General features: G+C 37.1%; 2 protein-coding genes across 6 annotated transcripts in view; one reads left to right on the top strand and one right to left on the bottom strand.

Annotated features, from left to right (window-relative positions):
- The window catches only part of TBCK (TBC1 domain containing kinase), a 296,708-nt gene extending 285,568 nt beyond the window's left edge, over nucleotides 1–11,140 (bottom strand). For all 3 annotated transcript variants that reach the window (XR_004230437.1, XM_031944192.1, XM_031944193.1), the window contains exons 1-2: nucleotides 11,035–11,140; nucleotides 2,265–2,504 (exon numbers count right to left, since the gene is read on the bottom strand). Coding sequence is in view for 2 of the 3 variants with exons in the window: in XM_031944192.1 (XP_031800052.1) it covers nucleotides 2,265–2,457 (193 nt within the window). In the remaining variant the exon portion in view is untranslated. The remainder of the gene's footprint in view (nucleotides 1–2,264; nucleotides 2,505–11,034) is intronic.
- Nucleotides 11,141–11,360: 220 nt separating this feature from the next.
- Nucleotides 11,361–21,298, top strand: part of AIMP1 (aminoacyl tRNA synthetase complex interacting multifunctional protein 1) — a 36,110-nt gene continuing 26,172 nt past the window's right edge. Inside the window, exons 1-2 of one of the 3 annotated variants that reach the window (XM_031944196.1) lie at nucleotides 11,361–11,382; nucleotides 19,303–19,437. In XM_031944196.1, the coding sequence (XP_031800056.1) occupies nucleotides 19,329–19,437 (109 nt within the window). In that variant the 5' untranslated portion in view covers nucleotides 11,361–11,382; nucleotides 19,303–19,328. The other 2 variants (XM_003774368.4, XM_012552996.3) reach the window with 2 other exon arrangements.

Raw genomic sequence — 21,298 nt, 5'->3', positions numbered from 1 at the left:
AGGCCAAATCCTAAAACTTTAACCACAGTATTTATTCAACCTAGCTACATATTTTTAGAGAACTATTTCTAGTACAGAGAGAGAACTATGGAAACTGAATGTGGATCATATTACTTTCATCTATTTGTTTGCTTTTTTCTTCTTCATTTTTCCCCCTTTTGGTCTAATTTTTCTTATATAATATAACAAATATGGAAATATGCTTAAAAGGATTGCATATGTTTAACCTGTATCAGATTACCCGCTGCCTTTGGGGACCAGAAAGGTAAGGAAAGGAGAAAAAATTTGAAACAGAAAATCGTACAAAAATGAATGTTTAAAACTATCTTTACATGTATTTGGAAAAATAAAATACTATTGATACTTTAAAAAGAAGTTTAAAAATCCAACAGAAACATCAAGGGTAAATTACTTCTGGTTACTGGAGCTCCAAATTAGTTACTGTTCAGTCAAGCAACTAATTAATCAATAAACTCCTTTTTCAGACCAGCTACTGTTTTAGATGCTTGGCCTAAAAAGACAACAATAAAACTATTATTTCCTTAAGAAACTTCCATCTAATGGAGAAAATATAAATATGAAGACACAATATAGAGTATAACTGTGGGGTACTTTTTTTTTCCTTTTGGAGGAGAATTACTAGTAGTTTGAGGGATCAGGATAAGTTGTATTCAGGTAGGAGGTAGTATTTCATCTGAGCTTTAAAAGGAACTCTAAGTGGCAAAGGTGATGGGAAAGTATATTCCAGGAGAGAATGACTTTTTTGTACAGGAGATAGGAAATTGGCTTAAGTATCTAGTATGTGAGGAAAAGCAAGAAGGGCACGTTGGCTGGAGCACAGACTACACGAAGAAGAAGAAGAATGTGAAATAAACATGGAAGGGTAGTTTGGAGCCAAACTGCTTAAGTCTGTAAATGCTAAATAGAGGCATATAATTCTTTATCCTAGAGGCAATAGTCATTAATTTGTTGCTGTTTTGTTTTTTTGTTTGTTTGTTGAGTTTTTAATCAGGGGAATGACATGATGTGGTACATGAAAGACAGGATGACTGAGGAAGCAAATGGTCTGACTGAGCTTTTGAACATATCAATTTATTCAGCAATGCGTGTCAGCTGCATAACAAATCAGGACTAGGTCTCCTCAGCTTTGGCACTATGGCTTCCCATAGAGAGGAAGACAGATTTTTATGTATTAAAAACAACTGATAAAATAAGGCCAATTAATCAAAATAATACAATTTAAAGGTACAGACAAGGATACAAAATTAGGTTATCTGATTTCTAACTAGAGGAAAGAGTAGGGGCTTGCACAATGAGAGGGGAAGAACAAACAGATACACATCCCTGAAATCAGAGGAAGAGAGCAAGGAAGAAAAGTGGAGAGGGAGAGTCATTGTTTAATTTTTTTTACTAAGCCATAGTAAGAACTATTGCTTTCCCCTCTACCCTTCTATCTATAAATGCATACAGTCCAAGCTCTACTCTTGGCTGCCAATATAGGTGACATTGGATATATCACTTAATCTCTGAGACCTCAATCTCTTTAACATGGTAGAAAAAGACTTAGTTTTGGATTTAGAAGAGTACTGAGTTCATATCCCACTTCTGACACGTATGAGCTAAATAACAAGTGGAAACTACTCCACCAATCTAATTTTTCTTAAATTAAAAGATAATACACACATATAGGCATAATAATACCTGTATGGCCTGCTTGCCTATCTCACAAGATATACTAGGAGGTCATGAAATTAAAGTACTTTGGAGATCAAATAAAATAATGAAATCAAAGTACTTTGTAAACTTTAAAGCCTTTAAGTACAGTTATTATCATCACCACCCTATGCTACAAGGATAGCCAAGAATTAAAGAAACAAACGAAAATACCTTAAAATTTTGACACACACAAATATAAACAGATATGTGGGGTACATATTGTTCTTTTATGAAGAGAATTGTTTTATATGGAAAGACAGTGTGATCTAGGAGAGAGAGAACTGATTTTAAAGCCAGGAAGACCTGCATTCAAGTTTCACTTCAGAAATAATAGAGTTTATCTTATCCTGGGAAAGTCACTGATCTCTTGAAGATTAAAAATTGCAAGGACTAATTTGCACTGACAAAGACATTTTCCTTTTTTTGGAATTCTCTACAGCAATGAAATCACAGGTTTAGTGCCCTTCCTTATCCATGTATTTATAAACAAACGTTCCCAAATGCAAAATTTTCATGAAAATGGGAAAACAGAAGATGTCCACACTTACCATGTTTTCCCCTTGAAATATCCACATATTGGCAAAGTCTGGGATGGGTAATGGTCTTGAGGATTTGAAATCGTCCCAAGATTTTGATGGAGTTAGGAGTCAAGGGGAGTCCATTGCTTCCACAAACATCATGTGGCAGAGCAGAAGCAAAGAAGGTAAAGGCACCTAATTCTGCATCCTTTAAAGGAAACATTTTTCTTTCTTTTGACCTCCTCCCTTCAGCACAAACGAAGGACAATTCTATAAATGAAAAGAAAGATGAAATCTCAAAACCATCATAATATTGTTTTTAAATATGCCTAGCACAAAGAAGGCACTTAATAAATGCCAGCTGATCTGCTGACACAAGTAATTAATATACAACTAACAGGCAAACATTAAAACTATATACTTTGTAGATAAAATATAAAGGTTTAAATGTCTAAATTTAAAAAAAAAAAAATCTGTATTCTATCTCAGAACTAAAGTTTCCTAAGATATTCAAGCAACATAAAAATAATAATGGATGAAATTCAATTCAATCCAACAAACATTGATTAATAAGGGTTTACTATGTGTAAGATACTGCATCTTCACTACCCAGTCTTCATAGAGGTTGAGTTTGGAAGAGTGATGGAGGAATTCAGTATTCTAGAATAATGAAAAAACTTTTCAATTCAAAAGGAGGCAGCTAGATAGCTCTGTAGATAGAGTGCTGGGCCTAATCTGCCCTTATACATTTATTACCTGTGTGACTCTATCACTTATCACTTATCCTCTGTTTGCCTTAATCCACAGGAGAAAAAAATGGCAAATTAGCTCAGTATCTTTATCAAGAAAACCCCAAGGGCAGTATGGTCCATTAGGTTATGAAGAGTCTGGCATGATGACTTAACAACTTTGTGGAAAGAATATATATGTGTGGCATAAAGATCCCCTAAATGTCTTCATTCTTTTGAAAAGAAAAGCAAATGATAACTTGGGTACTCATCAAGAATATTTAATAAAATTTTATACAAAATTCAGTATTGTAGCTTAAGGTAACAGCTTCAGAAAAGAAAAAAAATATTGCTTAATAAAATATTAAGGTATCTAAGTGAAATGAGCAGAACCAGGAGATCATTATACACTTCAATAACAATACTGTATGAGGATGTATTCTGATGGAAGTGGATTTCTTCAACAAAGAGATCTAATTCAGTTTCAATTGGTCAATGATGGACAGAAGCAGCTATACCCAAAGAAAGAACACTAGGAAATGAATGTAAACTGTTTGCATTTTTTCTTCTCAGGTTATTTTTCCTTCTGACAATTCTTCCTGTGCAACAAGAGAACTGTTCAGTTCTGCACACATATAATGTATCCAGGATATACTGTGACATATTCAACATGTATAGGACTGCTTGCCATCTGGTGGAGGGGGTTGAGGGAGGGAGGGAGGGGAAAAATCGGAACAGAAGTGAGTGCAAGGGATAATGTTGTAAAAAATTACCCAGACATGGGTTCTGTCAATAAAGTTATAATTATGAAAAAAAAAATTAAGGCATTAGAATACTCATTAATGTTACCATAAATGAATAAATCCAAATTTAAGCCTTCTGACTTACTAAGATATTTTTAAAAATTGACATATACAAGTTAAAGGGAATTTATAAATTTTATTAGAAATTCCCCAAGATCATCACTCTTATGTGAATTCTTAAATTTTTACAATAAATAGTTTATCCTTTTAATATGTAGGTATTTTTATGTGCCCTAACTACATATAATATTTATAGCTTTATATATGTAATAAGTAAAATATATAATATTGTCATGGGCCAGAACTCTGTACTTGAAACAAGGATTCTTACAAGGTGCTAACTCAGTGGAATTGATAAGACAATGGTTATCTAATTTAGCATGTTGATTAATAGTTCTCTGGTTCAGTATGATTGATTTAATCTTATAACAAATAATGGTTCCCTAGTGATATAATGATTGGTTTATACTCAGTATACTGTAAATGATCTAATTATAATAGAGCATATGAACTGGGACAAACTCAGCCAGGATGGGACTCAGAGACAGATTCACTGCATCTCACACCACCATGGTGGTTGGCTTCCTGCATTTTCCCCCACTGAGACCAAGGCCAGTCTGAAAGGCTCTCCAGAAAGCTGCCCAGCCACAGACAAGGAGGCAATAAAGAATTGAGACTTTGGATTTTAACACCTGGCTATTTCTTGTGGTGATTATTCAGCTGAAACTAAGACTGGTCCAAGACCTCGAGAAAACCAATCAGAACACTACATTTTGGAGCCCAATGTGGGACTAAAGATTAACAATCAGCAATCCAGACTGACACGATCCTGAGTTCAGTGAAAAAGTCTCCGTGACCCAGAAATGAGGGTATTTCAACTGAAATGGGACAAATGTTTACAAAGGAGCCTTTTCCACCTCAAGGAAAATGTGTCAAAAGCATAGTTAAACTAATAAAAAACCAAGGTTTGATTGTAACTTAGGAACATATTATTGAACTTTTAGAAACATTATAATACACATCTCCTTGGTTCTCAAAGGAAGAAGAATCAGAGCCAGACAAGTGGAAAATAGTAGGAGAGCAACTAAGTGAATATTACAATGATAATGGTCCTGATTCAATTCCTAAAGAAACATACATATAACTTAATACAATTGGCGTTAAGGAATTATATAAGCATTAGAATAAGAAAAAAGAAGAAAGATCAGGAGGGGGAGGATACTGACAAATTAGGTGAAAAGGATGAAGAATTAGACAAGAATGGATTTAAATACAATTCTGATGAAATTAAGGAGTGTGGTGCTTCACAGTAGGAGCCATTAGGGCATTCTCCATCCCCTGACCTACCCTTCTCAATTAATGAGTGGAGGGAGGAGGGGGGAGGGGTAGTGACACAATCAGCACCACCTACAAAGCAGCCTATGACAAGATTACAAAAGGCACTAGTTAAAGCTAAAAAAGGACAGGATATATCTGATTTAAATATAAAAGCATACCCTGTTATCAAAGAGTTTGACTCTTCAGGTCAACAAAGGAGAAGATACACTTCTTTTGATGTGGAAAAAAATCAAGGATTTGAAAAAGGGTTGCACTCTTTATGGGGCTATGTTATGTTAAGATGGTACTAGAGAATTTGGCTTATGAAATTTTAATCCCTTGTGATTGGAAATCCATAGCAAGGACATGTTTAGAACCTGGACAAAATTTGTGGCTTTCAGAATATAGTGAACTATGAAGGATACAAGCCCAATGAAATAGGCAAACTGGAGTTAATATACAAATCACCTTTGACCAACTTCAGGTAAAGGTCAGTATGCAGACACTTCAGTACAGATTAATTACCCTTTGACAGCATATGAGTAAATTGCTGCTGCTACTATCAAAGCATGGAGCACCCTCCCAGGAAAAGATTGAGGGAAAGCCTTAACAAAAATAGAGCAAGGTCCCAATGAAACTTTTGCTGATTTTGTGGGATGTCTGCAAACTGCTGTCAATAGAGAAACTGCAGCTAAAGAAATAATAATCAAACAACTTGCTAAAGAAAATGCTAATAAGGTTTGTAGAAGAATTATATGGGCACTACACAAAGATGCTCTTTTAGAGGAGATCATAAGACGCTGTGCTACAGTGGGCACAAATGCCTTTTATACTCAGGCTATCATGCAGAATATGGGAAGACAGGGTCCCTCCTGGCAAGGGACTTCCAGAGAGACTTGTCAATGCTTTCAGTGTGGTAAAGTAGGGCATCTGAAAGCTCAGTGTTGGCATAGAGATAGAGTGAGAGAACAGGGTGAGAGAACAAGACCCAAAGCCCTATGTCCAAAATGCAATCGAGACTTCCACTGGGCCTCAGACTGTAGATTGACCCAGGAAAAGAGAGGCGGGGTGCAGTTCCAAGACCTCAAAGAAAAAACAGGTGGGGCATGAAAACAGCCGAAGTTACACTCAGAGAGCCTTTAAGAAGTTCAAAATTCTGATATGAAAAATCAGCCAAAAAGCAATCTGATAGAAGAAAGGGATTACATGATCAATCAGCAGAGAATCAGATGGGAGAAAAGGATACAATTGGGAAGAATACAGGCTTTTTAACCCAACAGAAGAACAGTGTCCAGTGCGAGCATCTCCATTATAATTACCAGGTGATGAGGAGAAGTCTAGAAAGTGGTGAATGGAAGAGACTAAATAGGTTAACTGCTTGGGAGAAAGGATTTGCTTGTATCTCTATAGATAGAGAAGGAATCAGATGGGTGCTAACGAGCCATATTTGCCTTGTCCATGGGAGAGAGAGACAGAAATAGAAAAAAACCTCCAAAGAAAGAAGACCTAAGAAACATCTGAGACTGAAAGAGCATGGCTGATAATGAGACTTTAAAACCAGCAGGAATTATTGGATTCCCTAAGATGAAAAATTGTTGATAAAACTGTTGCAGAACTTCTAAATCTGCAGGAATCATTGGATTCCCTGACACATGAAGTCATGGGCAATACACTGGTTTTGAACTATTTCTAGGATTTATGGACATGTATAATTCCTCATGTTGATTCATGTTGTTTATTTGTAATACCTCCCATGTTGATGGATTTATGTATACCTGTTTCAAGTGAGACCCTTCAGAAACCCACTAATCTGGTTTGATTCCCCATTTCCTTTGGTGTTTTTATATCCCTTCCTGAGACATCAGGGAGGGTGTGATCACCTCTTTTCATGGTGTTTTCAAGAACCCTTTTCTGAGAAGTCAGGAAGGGCGTGCTCATCTATGTTCTAAAACAAAAGAAAGTGGGAGATGTTATGGGCCAGAATGCTGTACTTGAAACAAGGATTCTTACAAGGTGCTAACTCAGTGGAATTGATAAGGCAATGGCTATCTAGTTTAGCATGGTGATTAATAGTTCTCTAGTTCAATATGATTGATTTAATCTTACAACAAATAATGGTTCCCTAATGATATGATGATTGGTTTATACTCAGTATACTGTAAATGATCTAATTATAATAGATCAGGAGAGAAGGAGAGAGGAGGGGAGGGAAGAAGGAAGGGAGAGAGGGAGGGAGAAAAAAAAGGAGGGAGAAAGAGAGGGAGAAAGGAAAGAAAGAAGGAAGGGAGAAAGGAACAAAAGAAGGGAAAAAAGAAGGAAGAAGGGGAGGGGAAAAAAGAGGGAAGAAAGAAGGGAGGAAGGGAAGGAAGGAGGGAAGAAGGGAGAGAGGAAGAAAAGAAAGAAAGGAGGAAGGAGGGAACAAAGGGAAGAAAGGAAAAGAGGGAAGGAGAGAGAAAAGGAGGGAAGGAGGAAGGAAGGAAAAAGGGAGGGAGGAACAGAGGAAGAGAGGGACAAAGAAAGGAAGGAAGGGAGGGAGGGAGGAAGAAAGGAAGGGAAGGAGAGAGGAAGGGAGGGAGAGAGGAAAGGAGAGAGGCAAGAAGGAAAAGAGGGAGAGACGGAAGGAGGCAAGATATAAGATGAGAGAAAGGATAAAGAATAGAAGAAAGAATATAGGAAGAAACAAGCATTGAAATCTTTTTCAAAGTTGAAATCAGCAAATGAGAGTGTAAAGAAGAATTTCCAGAAAGAAGGGAGGAAGGGAGGGAAGAAGAGAAGAAGGAAAGGAGGAAAGGAAGAAGGAAGGGAGGGAGAGAAAGAGGGGAAGGAGGAACCTTATTGTTAAGGGATATGATATGGATGACGAACCAGTAATGAAGACTGAGAAGAAATAATCATAAAGTTAGAAGGGAAATTAAGAGAGCTGTGTCAAAAACAACAACAACAACAACAACAACAACCTGGAGAGAACATTTAGAAAGAGAACATCACCAGTACCAAATTTTGTGGAGAGGTTGTGAAAAAGAAATTAATAAAGGACTATCATATTTGGCAATTAAGAGATAATGGCAATTTTGGAGATAGTGGTTTTAATTGAATAATGAGACTGTGAGCCAATTTGCAGAGGGATAAGGAATGAGAGGAAGTGCTGGCATCAGCAATGGCAAAGATGAAAATCAGGATGATAACTTAGGGTATGGTAGAGCCTATGTTTTTAGACAGTAAAGAAATCGAAGATTAGCAAGAAAAGAAGTGATTAGGGGCAATCTGCTGGAGAAGCTAGGAGGGAATTAGGTCAAATACATACATAAAAGGGTGACACTGGTTGAGGAGGATTCCCTCTTCATCAGAAAATAGAATAAGAGTAAAGAATGGAGTATAAGTTAATAAAATTGAAATGAAGAGAAGGGGAAAAGAAATTCACAGAAAACAATTTCTACTTTCTCATCTTAGTAAAGTAATGAAATAAAGTCCATAGCTCAAAGAATAGGGGGAGGGAATAATATGGGAGATTTAGGAATGAAGGCATACTCTATGCTGAGTGGGACAGAAATAATTAGGAGTAAATATCAAATAACATCTGATTTCTTCCATCTCCTGTTTTCTTCTCTGCGTGTGTCTCTCTCCCCTATTCCAAGTAGAAAGGTAAAGATAGCTACTAGAAGGAGGGAATGATGTCAGTTAGTGAAAATTAATGGTTCAAAATCAGCTATGAGAAATCCTTTGGTATAATAGAAGTGCTCTTTTTTGTTTTGGTTTTCTTGGTTCAAATCCTGGCTCTGCTACTTAATAAGCTATATGAGTTTGGGAAAATTATTGAACTAAATTCAGTTAGTTTCTTGCTCTGCAAAATGAGTGATTTGGTCATAAAATTCAGAGCAAGGGGCTATTAAGTCCAACCCCTTTATTTTACAGATAAGGAAACCAAAGCCAAGAGGTTAAGTGACTTGCCCCTGGTGCCTATTTGGGAGGCAAATAGGAGATGGGATAGGAACCATCTACTAGGTCTTCTAGACTCCTAGGCTAGCATTCTAACCTCTACCATTAAAATGCTTGAATCCCTAGTCTCAACCATAAATTTACATCTTATATGCAACCATGAACACTTCCAGCCAGAAAAAAACACACCTTTCATGAAAATGAAGTATTAGGTCTCCTACATAACCTGATTTAAGAAATGATGGTGACAAGTATCTGTCCCTAAATATCTCTTTCCCATCTAGGTGCTTGAGAATCTAATATTCATTGAGTAGAAATTCATGTTTTTAGATTAAGCATTGCCCTTTGCCTTCAGGTCTTTTTTAAAACAAATATACACTGAAGCCAAAACTTTAAGGTTAAATGTATCCAGTGATCAAATTACTTTCCAAGCAGAGACACTTTCACTACTTGACAGTTCTGCATAGAACTAAAATCATTCTTATGTATTAATCTCTCCCAAGAGAATAGTATAGACCTTAAAAAAAAAAAAAAAAAAAAAAAAAAAAGTAGGCATAAAGGATGTTAGAGTAACCACTAGATTCCAACAAGAATGGAGTACAAGTACAAGAAAGATGTTTTTAAAAGTAGGTATGTTAGATTATGGATGTGTAAGAGAGATCAGTAAACTGAGAGGCAACCATGAAGATTTGCTAGTTTTACTTAATAAAAGAAACAAATGAGATGGTGTTCATTTCACCTCATCAACTTCCCTGCCATCTGGTCCCTTCTCTCTACTCACACATCATACTGGAGCCCCTTTAGACCTCATCAATTCTCATCTACACACCTCTTGACTCGGGAATTACGCCTCTCCAATGCATTCTTCACATAGCTCACAACTTGATAACTTTTAAAAGTTCAGATCAAATTACCATGTCACTATACCCTGCTCAAGAAACTTCTATGGTTCCCCATTATGTTCGGGATAAAATGTAAATTTTATTTATCAGGAAACTGAGTCCCAAGTTTGGTTTGCTCAGTTTCACAATCTGGCTTTAGCTATCTCCCCAAACTGATTACACACTACTCCCTTCTGTACAATCTAGCCAATTTGCCTATTTACTGTTCCACTATTACCATCTTCTGCCTTAGCATCTCACATGCCTGAAACGATCCCCTCCCTTTATCTCTCCTTTCATTCATCTTTCTCTCTTTCTTTGTCTTTCCTTCTCCTGTTCCCTTTCTCTCTTCCCCTCTTTCTCTTCCTGTTTCTGTCTCTTCTTCCTTCCCTGGGTCTCTTTTTCTTCTCCCCACCCCCTTTTCCCTACTCCATCAAGGTATAATATTTTCATATGCATCCAACATTGACTGTTCCGTGTAATCCTGCTTTAACGTATTAGGATGCCAGTTCCTTGAGAGCTGAGCAAATCTTTTTCTTTTCATTTTACAGTAACGACCATAGTACCTGACACATAAGTCGAAACATAAACATCAAAGTCCTATAACGTTATCCCTTGGCAGGTCTCATTGAAAACAGTATAAAGGTGCAGAAAGCACCGTTCTCCTATGCCAAACCAGAGAGGGAAGCTGACGGCGCCCCGATACTAAGTCTGAACCGAAAGAAAGCCTTTCTTCGCTTCCTCAATTTGTAAAGCAGCTTTTAGGGGGTGACAGGAAGCGTTTTGATTCAGTGACTTCTGTACCGGTGTAGAAAAATCACGTAAAGGGGTGCTTTCCTGTAGTGGGAGAGTGACACAATGGGAAGGGCTCTGTGAAGTCTGGTTTCCAAGTCTCCGAGGGCAGCTTTGGGAAACCCAAGTTTCCTGACCGGTAAAATTAGGGGGGCTTAGGCGGCTTCTGGGGGCTATTGCAGCGGGGCAGCTTGGATCTTAGCAAAGCCCCCCGCTGGGGGTGAGGCGGGAAACGAGCGGGTGGGGGAAGCGGCGATCTTATCCTGGAACGGAGGCCCTGCTTTCGGCCTCCTGGGTTCTCCCACCAGCGCGAGACGCAAAGAAAGGGAGGAGCTTGGAGTACCTGCCGCGAGGTCGGGGGGGGGGGCTGCAGGCAGGTACGCAAGCAGGCTAGGGGGACGCCGCTGCTTCCGGTCAGTCGCTGGCGCGGGTCTCAGGGCTTCCAGTCCAAATCCCGCGCAAACCACAACTTCGGGTACGCCGGGGGCCACGTGCCAGGTCCCGAACCCCGTCGGGAGCGCGAGCGCGTGCCCGCTTGCTTACTCGCTTTCCATCGCGGCCTCCATAACGGCCAGCTCCCTCCCTTCTCCTCCCGGCCCCCGCTTCGGTCCTGCTACTCTGACATCATCCGCTGTGCGACTCACTCGCACGGAAAGACCGCCCCTCAGGCTGTCCTCCCAGAGCCTGCACGGTGAGCGACTCGAACTGGGAGGCAGAACGTGGGGGCTGTTGGGCCGAACTTTGGGAAAGCTTGCGGGCAGCTAGAACTGGAAACACACTTGGAGATGGAAAGAAAGGCACGAGAAGTGTTGGACTTAAATTCGGAGGAGTCTCGCAGGCGTTTGGTTTAGGCCGCTCTGAGGAGGGCCCTTTCTCTCCGCCCGTCGCGTCTTTCTTTCCCTTCCGAGGTTCTGCCGGCGGCTTGAGGCGACGTCGGCTTCTTGGGGCTGCTCGGCCTTGCCAGGTTCACGTGAGTAGAAACCGGACACATTGTCTACCGTACTAAGAGCGCCTTCTTCCACAAGCGAGCCTGGCTTAGGGTTTCGGGCTAGGGGCCGCCGGGAGTGCTAAGGGTCTCTCGGGGCCGAAAGAAATGTAGAAGTGTGTTGTAAGCGTTCCAGAAGCAAGCAGGCTGCCGGGCTTGTTCTCTACGCCAATTGTTGCAGTAAAATGGGGACGGGATAGTGCGCCTTTCGAGGACTGACACTTTAAAGAAGAGGGGGCTTCACGTGCTCCTCTTAAGACCCGAGTTTTATGGCCCCATTTTTGCCGTACGCGAAGCATATCCTAGGTTTGTCTTTCACTTTTGTTTAAGCTTAATAGGCATTTTTTTTTTCCTCTCCTTACTTCCTTTGAAAAGTTTTAAAAAAAAAAAAAAAAGAAAAAAAATTGTGCCAAATGTGCATATTCAAGCAAAACTAATTCCCACTTTTCTGGTTCTGCTCGTTCCATCCGTTTCCCAAGTTTTTCTAAAACGGTCGTTTTCATTATTAATAAATAATAAATATTAATAAATAAAACGGCTGGCAAAGAGTTGTTCGTTTTTATTGAATTGAGTACGGGGTCTTTTTAAGGATGTGTGTGTGTGTACATTTGGTGCTGCTAAGTAGTGTTTTTTATTTTGGTTATTGTTTCCCCCCTTTCTTTGTATCTGGCAAATGTTTGGCATATTGTCCGAGATTTCATGCTTGTTGATTTTGAGGCAACAGGTGGTCCTGCTAGGGTTGCCCCAGATTTCCTTTGGTCTGATAGGAAAAAAGCTATTTTATACTAATTTTCCTTGCAATTTTATAGGCTCTTTATACTGATATGTATTTGAAATAATGGAATGAAGGAAATATGAGAAGCTTAGAAGGGATTTTTCACCCTTTTCTACTGAAAATGGCATTTTCAAATGTAGGAGTGTGGTTTCAAGACAAATACAGTTGCCATTTGTAACACTAATCTATATTTTTTTTACCTTTAAAGTTACCTATTGTTGCTTTGTTTGCTACCATTACTACTCTCTTTACGCAGATATTAATTTTCATGCTCTTAGAACTTTCTCTGTTAATTATTTTTGAAATTTAAATAGTTTCTTACAGCAGAAGTTCTCGGCCTTTTTTTGTGCTTAGGAAAACAATGTAGGAATGTTGTCACAATGATACCCTGGTTTGTGACAGAAAATTAAGAGCAGAAAGCTTTGAAAGGGAAGGAAAAGAGTTTGAGGTTGAATAGGATTGAAAAAAGGGAAAGGGGCAAAGCTGAGGGTTAGAAAACAAGTAAAGATTAAAACCTAGCTTCCAATCAATTGATACCTAACATACAATTCTGTTCTAGTAAAATTAGGATAGAGACTGAATCTAATGCTTTCACTTCATGAAGTACTTCAGGGAGTAAAAAAAAGTCTGCATCTTCTCTGCAACTTAAAGTCTTAGAAAGTTAGCTAAAGGTTAAATGACTTCCCTGGAGTTTGTCAGAGAAAAGTTGAATTCAAGTCTAACTGGCTCCAAAGTGACTCACTATAATGACAAAGTTGAATGACTAAAAAGAAAACTTGAGTTGTCGATTTATGTTGGTCCTAGAATGGGCATTGGGGGGGGGGGGGGGGATAGAAAAAAACATACCTCCAAATGTCTCATTATAGTAAATAAACAGTAAGAAGTTACATTTGTATTTAGAAGATACTAGGAAGGTTGACTTTGGCTTTTAAAAAGTTTTTGGATCAGTTGTGGCAGCTAAGTGGTGCAGTATATAGAGTACTAGGCTTGAAATCAGAAAGACCCGAATTGAAAGCTATACTAGACACTTGCTAGCCATATGATACTGGGCAAGTTACTTAATCCTATTTGCCTCAGTTTCCTATCTCTTAAATGAGCTGGAGAAGAAATTGCCAAGAAAACCCCAAGAGTTACAGAAAGTTGGGCTCATTAAGAATGATTAAATAACACTAAAAATCAGTTAGCTAAGAGGTTGTTAGCTTTTCAACCTTCCTATTTGTAACATTTTTTTGTGTCAAAATTTTCTCCCTTCTCTCGCCCTCTCCCTAAGACTCCCTAAGATAGGTTACATCTCTTATATGCTGGATCCTATGCTAGATTCTGGGAATAGAAGTAAAAGAAAATTAAAGTCTCTGCTTGCATTATATAAATGTAAAAAAAAAATAAGCTAAAAATTATTTCATAGATTGCTTCAGAAAGATATTATTTCAATTTTCTAAGTTGGAAAAAAAAGTCCATTAATGAAAATCAGTAACTAGTTAGCAACAGTATATCAAGAGTTATCTGGGGCACTGAGAGGTTTTAAGTGTCTGCTAATGTAGAGGCACAAGACAAATTCACTAAATATTTGTTAACCACTTATTTGTGAATGGGGTGGATGAAACAAAAGGAATAAATACAAAGAAATTCCATGAAGGAAAGAATGCTAATAGAAATAGTAGGGATAAAGGGGCACTTTATCTAGAAGCTAATCGTTTGTTCCCTGATTTTGAGGCTAGGGTCATGTCAAATGCTACTCTTCATTAGAAGAGCCATTTGGGCAAAGATGACAGTGAGATGGAACAGAATCAGGTTATACATGGGAGACAGCCAGTAAGCCACTTTGAATGAGTGAATGAATAAAAAAGTATGTATTTAAGTGCTTTCTCTGGATCAGAATGGGTGAAGAGGAAGAAATTAGACTGGAAAAAAATCTGTTAGAGCTAAATTTTGAAGAACTTAAATACCAAACAAAAGAATTTGTATTTTATCCTGGAGACATTTGATAACTGTTGAAGCTTTTTGAACAGGAGACCAGTTAAAAATGTTGAATAGCATAGCAAAAGGCAGCTACATGGCACATTGTGTAAAGATTGGCCCTGGAACCTAGAGGACCTTTCAATCCAGCCTCAGATATTAGCTGTGTGACCCTGTGGAATGGGCCCCAGCAATGTCTCTGTATGAGGGGCGGGAGAAGAAAAGCAAATTGTTGCCCATCAGGCAACAGATGTAGGAGCAGGTGTAGGGGACTTGGATTGTGGTGAACAAGACATGATAACCACAAATCCAAGTGCAAGGAAATTGGATCCCAGTACACTGTGTGAGGGATGTAGAAGACCCTTACCCAAAATGACTACTCAGAGATCACTCAGTAGAAGGCAGAAAAGTTGTGTATTGAAAACCTCCAGAGGATGAGCCGTCCCATCGCGAGATAAGAAAGAGAAAGCTCATGGTAGGAGGGCTAAAGAAGTAGTAAAGATACATAGCTTTTATACAAGAAATTACATCACAAATAAGAGAGCATTGAGAAGGGGAGGGGGAGGCATCTAATTGGTTGTTGCTATTTGGGGAGATTGGAATGGAAGGTTTCTGTTTCCCCGAAATCTCCTGATTTCAAGGAAACAGAAAGACAGGCCTTCAGGCTTAATCAAGCAGACAGTGGTCTAGCTAATAGACTAAATATCGATAAATGTCAAATACCAATAAATGTCATCAGCTCAGGTTAAGTAAATATGTTTCTAGCTGGCCAAGGCTCAAGTAAATATGAGCCTGCACATATTATACAGGTCATAGGGGAAATACAGAAATAATGAAAATAAAATACAGAAAAAGAATTCATACATCCCTGTAAGTTCTTCACCTTATCTCTCTCTATTCCATACAACTGGATGCTAGGAAGCTTGATTCCTGCTACATGTTTCTATTCTTTATTTTTCTTAAATTTGACCAGTGGTTAAAAAGTTAACATCTCCCTGGGGAGGAAACCAATGATCTACTAGTAAACATCCTCCCCCCCCCCCCCCACACACACACCTTTCCCTATAAAATACCCATTCTGGAGTACCCCCTTAGACCAACTAGTCCCCCAATGCTGCTTTGTCCTGTCCTGCTTTATATGACAATAAAGCTTTTTCCGTTTTTCCTTTCCTATCCCAATCTAGTATTCAGGTAATTCTTAACCTTTCAAGCAAGTCACTTGACCTCATTGCCCCACAAAAAAAAAAAAAAAAAAAAGACAAAAGTTAATCCCTTGCCCCTGGAGCACAAAATCTAATGAGTATAGAACAACTGTGTACCAAAAACCACATGTAGGTTAAATAGAAAATAATGGAACAGTTGTAAGGCATTGTGCCGTATCATTTGGTGATCTCATCAGCTATATCTTAACTGTCTTTCAGACATTTTGAACTGGATCTATTTCTTTTATGATTTCCTGTGTGTATTATTTTCTTCAGTTTTAGTTCCTTTTGCAATTGGCCAATTAAACTTTTTTGTCCATTGCATCCTTTTTACCATTTTTTCCATTCCCTCTTGCATTGATCTCATTTCATTTCCCCAGTTTTTCTCTCTTTTAAGATCCTATATGTAATCTTTGAAGAAAGCCTTGTGAAATGGGGACCAGCTCATGTCTCTTTTTGGGGCTTCATCTGGAGTTGCTTTGCCTTTAGGAACCTCAAGATTTGAGGTTTGTTCTCTCTCTCCATAAAAACTGTCTATGGTGAGAGTTCTTTTTTGTTTTTTAATTCTTTTTTTTTTTTTTTAAAGGCTTGAGGTCTGTTCAATGCAAAGGAGTGGCAGCTCCTTTAATTTGAGATGCAAGAAGAAATAGGCAGCAAACTATACTAGTAGGGGATCTCAACCCTGCTCTCAGAACTAGATAAATGGAACCACAAAATAAGAAATTAAGGAGGTAAACAATATGTTAGAAAAGTTAGGCATGATAGATCTTTGGAGAAAATTAAATGGAGACAGAAAGGAGCTTACTTTTTTTGTCAGAGATTCATGGAGCTTTATACAAAAATTGACCATGTGTGAGAGCATAAAAACCTCAAAATCAAATGAAGAAAGGCAGAAATAATAAATGCATTTTTTTCAGATCATGATTCCATAAAAATCACGTGCAATATAAGGCCAGGAGAAAATAGACCAAAAAGTAATTTGAAACTAAATAATCTCATCCTAAAGAATGAATGGGTGAAACAGCAAATCATAAGACATAAGACATAATTTCATCCAAGAGAATGACAATAATGAGACCACATACAAAAATTTGTGGGATGCAGTAGCCAAAGCCATAATAAGGGGAAATTTTATATTTTATGTCTCTAGATGTTTACTTTCATAAGGGAAAAAAATCAGTGAATTGGGCTTGCAACTAAAAAACGTAGAAAAAGAACAAACTAAAAATCTCCAAATACCAAACTTGAAATTCTTTAAAAAGAGAGAGTGAGGTTAATAAAATTGAAAGTAAGATTTGCAAATATTAATCTGTGACCCTTACTACAGTTCTTTAAGATAAGCACCCTAACTCAGTTTCCCTAATTTTCCTGACTCAGTTTCCCACTTCTGCCTTAATCCCTCTGGTTGGACTGATATAATGTAGGGATAGTTACTCTAAGGTTATAAATTGTGAATGGGTAACAAGATAAGAGGGAGTTCAGACTTTCTGGCTCCTAACTCTTCATAAGTCATGAGAATGTCTGGTGTCTCCCCCCCTACCCCCACCCCCCAGTCAGAACTGGATTGATAAATCTGTTCCTTCTCTCAGTGCTCTGACTCCGCCCCTGCCTCAGAGTACCCTTTGGTAGCCTTGGGCCACATGCATATATATGTCATTGAGAACTCGAATTGGATGCTGAATTCTTGGAGACAATAATCTCATTCAGCCCTGGGACCAAACCATGAATCCATTTGGTCCCAATAAATCTCTCCCTTTCAAATAAAATATTAAAAACTCTTTAATCTGTACCTTGTCTCTTTTTCTCCGTTAATACATTATTATCTGCAATCCAATTAAAGAAACTGGGACTGAAGTTAAGTTGTCCAGTGATCACACTTCTCTTAAATACTTGAGACAGTTTTTAAAATTCAGATCTTCTCAATTCTAAGGACTGATCTCTGTCTACTATACCACCTACCTGCTCAGCAATAATATTCTGTCTTTACATTCCTATTATCAGCAGTTATTTCCAGGTGATTGTTAATTTCCCAGAATTTAAGCTAGGAACCCAAGTATTTAAAGTTCTTACATTGAGCTCTTGCTTTTTTTTTTTTTTTTTTTTCCTCAGTGATGAGGATTTTTGCAAACTAGTCTTTCTAGGTAAATTATTAATGGGGAATCTTTATAAAGGATGAATCTGTTTGTATAAACTTCCTCCCTCTCCACCAATCAAAATGCAAAGCCAATCTGCATTTTTCCTAGTATTTTTTAATGCAAAACATCTTCTTTTCTTTATTTTTTGGGAGGAAATAGGGATATGAGTTTACTTTTCTTCACTGAAGTCTATCCTAATTTCTTGAGTTTCCAAAAAAACTGGAAAATTAAGTTGTGTTTATAAGTGCTGGTTTGTCTACTAAGTACTTGTGATTAAAGCCATATTATACAAAATTTCCCTAACTTATCTTTTTGAATTACTGTTCCCAAGACTTGTTTTGTGACTTTTAAGAACTCGGCTTATTCTTTAGAACTGACAGTTGTTGGAAGGGTTTCAGTTGTAGCTTTTTGACATCTATCTAAAGTAGAAAACATATTTACAAAAATTTGTTTATATGTAAAAAAAACGCTCAAATATCAAAGATTCTTAGAACTATTGGAATTATCAGCTTTGAGGTTACTCTGGCATATTTCCATACTTTAAATATACTTTATTTAGAAATGATTGGAAATTTTTTGAATTTATATATATGAAATGTTTTGAATATAAACATAATAAGAAAACCTTAGTGGAAGACAAATTGGATTATTTTGAATATCTTACATACTGTCCAATTAATAAAATAATTGTGTGTAGTTATTAATTAGGTATTTTTATTTTTTGAGGAAAAGAAATAAGACTATAGCTTATACTAGTACTTTGTAGTATCAAGTCATTCCAGTGATTTAAGATATTTTTGTTTATCAACTTTCAAATTATGTCAGAAATTAGGGATTAAAATTAGTTATAACAATTTTTTTCATATTTTGTTAGGAAATCTTAGAAATTTTACTTGCTGAGAAAACTTGATTGTTAGAGGGAAAATGTGCTAGCAAAAGATGTTCCTTCCCCTTCTTTTTAAATGAGTTTTTCTTGTGTCTAAGCAAAGTGGTGTTGTTGGTGATAATGTAGCAATTAAAACTTTTTAAAAAACAGCCTAATATGGATCATTGTGACTTTGCCAAAAGGAAGAAATTGAGGGATCTTATTTGAAAAACATGTCATAGTAACTTTTGGAGGTAATTTGAGAGCTATTCATTTCTACATAATCAACTGAAGCTTTTTTTTTTTTTAAAGTGTATAATTAGAATACAGAGGAAGTTTTTTTGAGTTACTATATTTTTAGTTAAATTTAGTTCAGTGAATTTTAATTACGGACTTGGACAACAACTGTGAAATTCACAGTTAAGAATTCAGGCAATTGTGTACAATACTGAGAAATCCATTTTTATGTGTTAAGACAGTTTTACTACATAAAATCTTCCAAAACAATTATAATTTAGCATTATTGTCTTTTGCTTTTTCATAGGAAAAGGATTTTTCTGCTCTTTGGATCACTTACTTTATATCACTTACATGTGTGGTGGTAATTTATTAGTTGTTTTTCTATGTATGGTTTGGGAAATTATGCTTATCAAATTAAAATATTCAGTTATATCTGCTTCTCTGTTCCTTCAGGATTTTTTTCCCATTCCTGGATAAAGATGGCAGCCAATAAAGCAATTCTGAATAGACTGGAACAAAAGGGTGCGGAGGCTGATCAAGTTATTGAATACCTTAAGCAGCAAGTTGCTCTACTAAAGGAGAAAGCAAGTAAGGAAATTAAGAAATTGCTATGTAGGTGTTTAAAGTCAGAATTATGTAGTAAAATGCAAGGGGTAATGATCTTATTATGCATAAGTAACTTCTCAAAAATGATTTCACTGTGTAAGAAAGGTATCTTCTAAGATTTTATATATGCCTTTTAATGATATTTAAGATAAATAGTGGGTAAGATATATGTTTGATTGCAAAACCAGTAAGAACGGTACTTAGTGAATATTTCTAGCTCTACATTGAAAAATACTGAGCCTTAACTGAAATTTTAAGTTGCATAATTTTGTTGAAAGAGTGTAAGTAGATATTGAGATTTGGAATAGTGTTGAGCAAGAGCAGATATCTATTCTTCCTTATATATGGAAAAGACTGCATAGTTTTATAGAAATTTAAGGTGGTGTTTAAAATAAAAAATATTTGACTGATTATTAAATAGTATTTATTTGCTTTAAGAAAACTGTCCTCCCGTAATACATTGTTGGTGGAGTTGTGGACTGATTCTGCCGTTCTGGAGAGAACAATTTGGAATTATGCCCAAAGGACTATCAAACTATGCATATCCTTGATCCTTTAGGCCTATATTCCAAAGATATCATAAAGGAGGAAAAGGGACCCACATATACAAAAATGTAGCAGCCCTTTTTGTAGTGACAAGAAATTGGAACCTGAGTGGATGCTCATCACTTGGAGAATGGCTAACAAATTATGGTATATGAATGTTATGGAATATTATTGTTCTATAAGAAATGATCAGCAGGATGATTTCAGAAAAGTCTGGAGAGATTACATGAACTGTTGATAAGTGAAGTGAGTAGAACCAGGAGATCATTATACATGACAATAGCACAATTATACAATGATCAATTTTAATGGGACGTGGCTCTTTTCAACAGCAAGGTGATTGGGGTCAGTTCCAATGGTCTTGTGATGGACAGAGCCATCTGCATCCAGAAAGAGAACTGGGGGCTGAGTGTGGGTCACAATATAGTATTTTGACTCATTTTGTTATGTGCTTTCATTTTATTTTCTCACTTTTTCCCTTTTTGATGTGATTTTTCTTGTGCAGCATGATAGTTGTAGAACTAAGTATAGAAGAATTACACAAATTTCACATATATTGGATTACTTTTGTCTAACTAAGGGAGTGGGAGGGAATAGAGGGAAAAAATTTGGAACACAAGGTTTTGCAAAGGTGAATGTTTATAATTATTTGTGCATATGTTTTGAAAATAAAAAGCTTTACTAATTAAAACAAAAAGAAAGAAAGAAAGAAAATTGATCTCATAGACAGTTCCGAACACCAAAGAAATCACAGGTCAAGTCCAAAAAAATCACTATACTAACAAAAAGGAATGTGTTACAATAAATAAAGTTCTGACCATGAGTCAGGAAGACTTGGGTTGAAGTCCTTACTTTGACCCATTATCTATAGGACAGTCTCTATCCTCTCAGTGCCTCAGACACCTTTCTAATACTGTGAATTTCAGCTGAAACCTGCATCTGAATTTTCTATACAAACTTGCATCATTCCTAGCAAATCAACTGGCAGTTTAAGATTCTTCAACCACTCCCACCCCCCAAAAAAATATCATATTAAGGTTTTATATATTTATGGAAAAGTGGTTTGCCATTTCCTTCTTTTCATTTTACAGATGAGAAAAGAGAGGCAAATAGAGTTGTGACTTGTCCAGGGTTAAATAGCTAATAAATGTCTTGAGGCTAGATTTTAATTCGTGAAGGTGATTCTAATTGATTCTAGGCCCAGAACTCTATCCACTGTGCTACCAAGTAGCCTCTAGCTAAGAAATTTACAATAAAATAACCCTATGATGTTTAATGTTAATGAATATCAATTTCT

The sequence above is a fragment of the Sarcophilus harrisii genome, chromosome 6, assembly GCF_902635505.1.
Source record: "Sarcophilus harrisii chromosome 6, mSarHar1.11, whole genome shotgun sequence".
Taxonomy (NCBI): Eukaryota; Metazoa; Chordata; class Mammalia; order Dasyuromorphia; family Dasyuridae; genus Sarcophilus; species Sarcophilus harrisii.
This window is presented reverse-complemented; position numbering and strand designations above follow the sequence as displayed.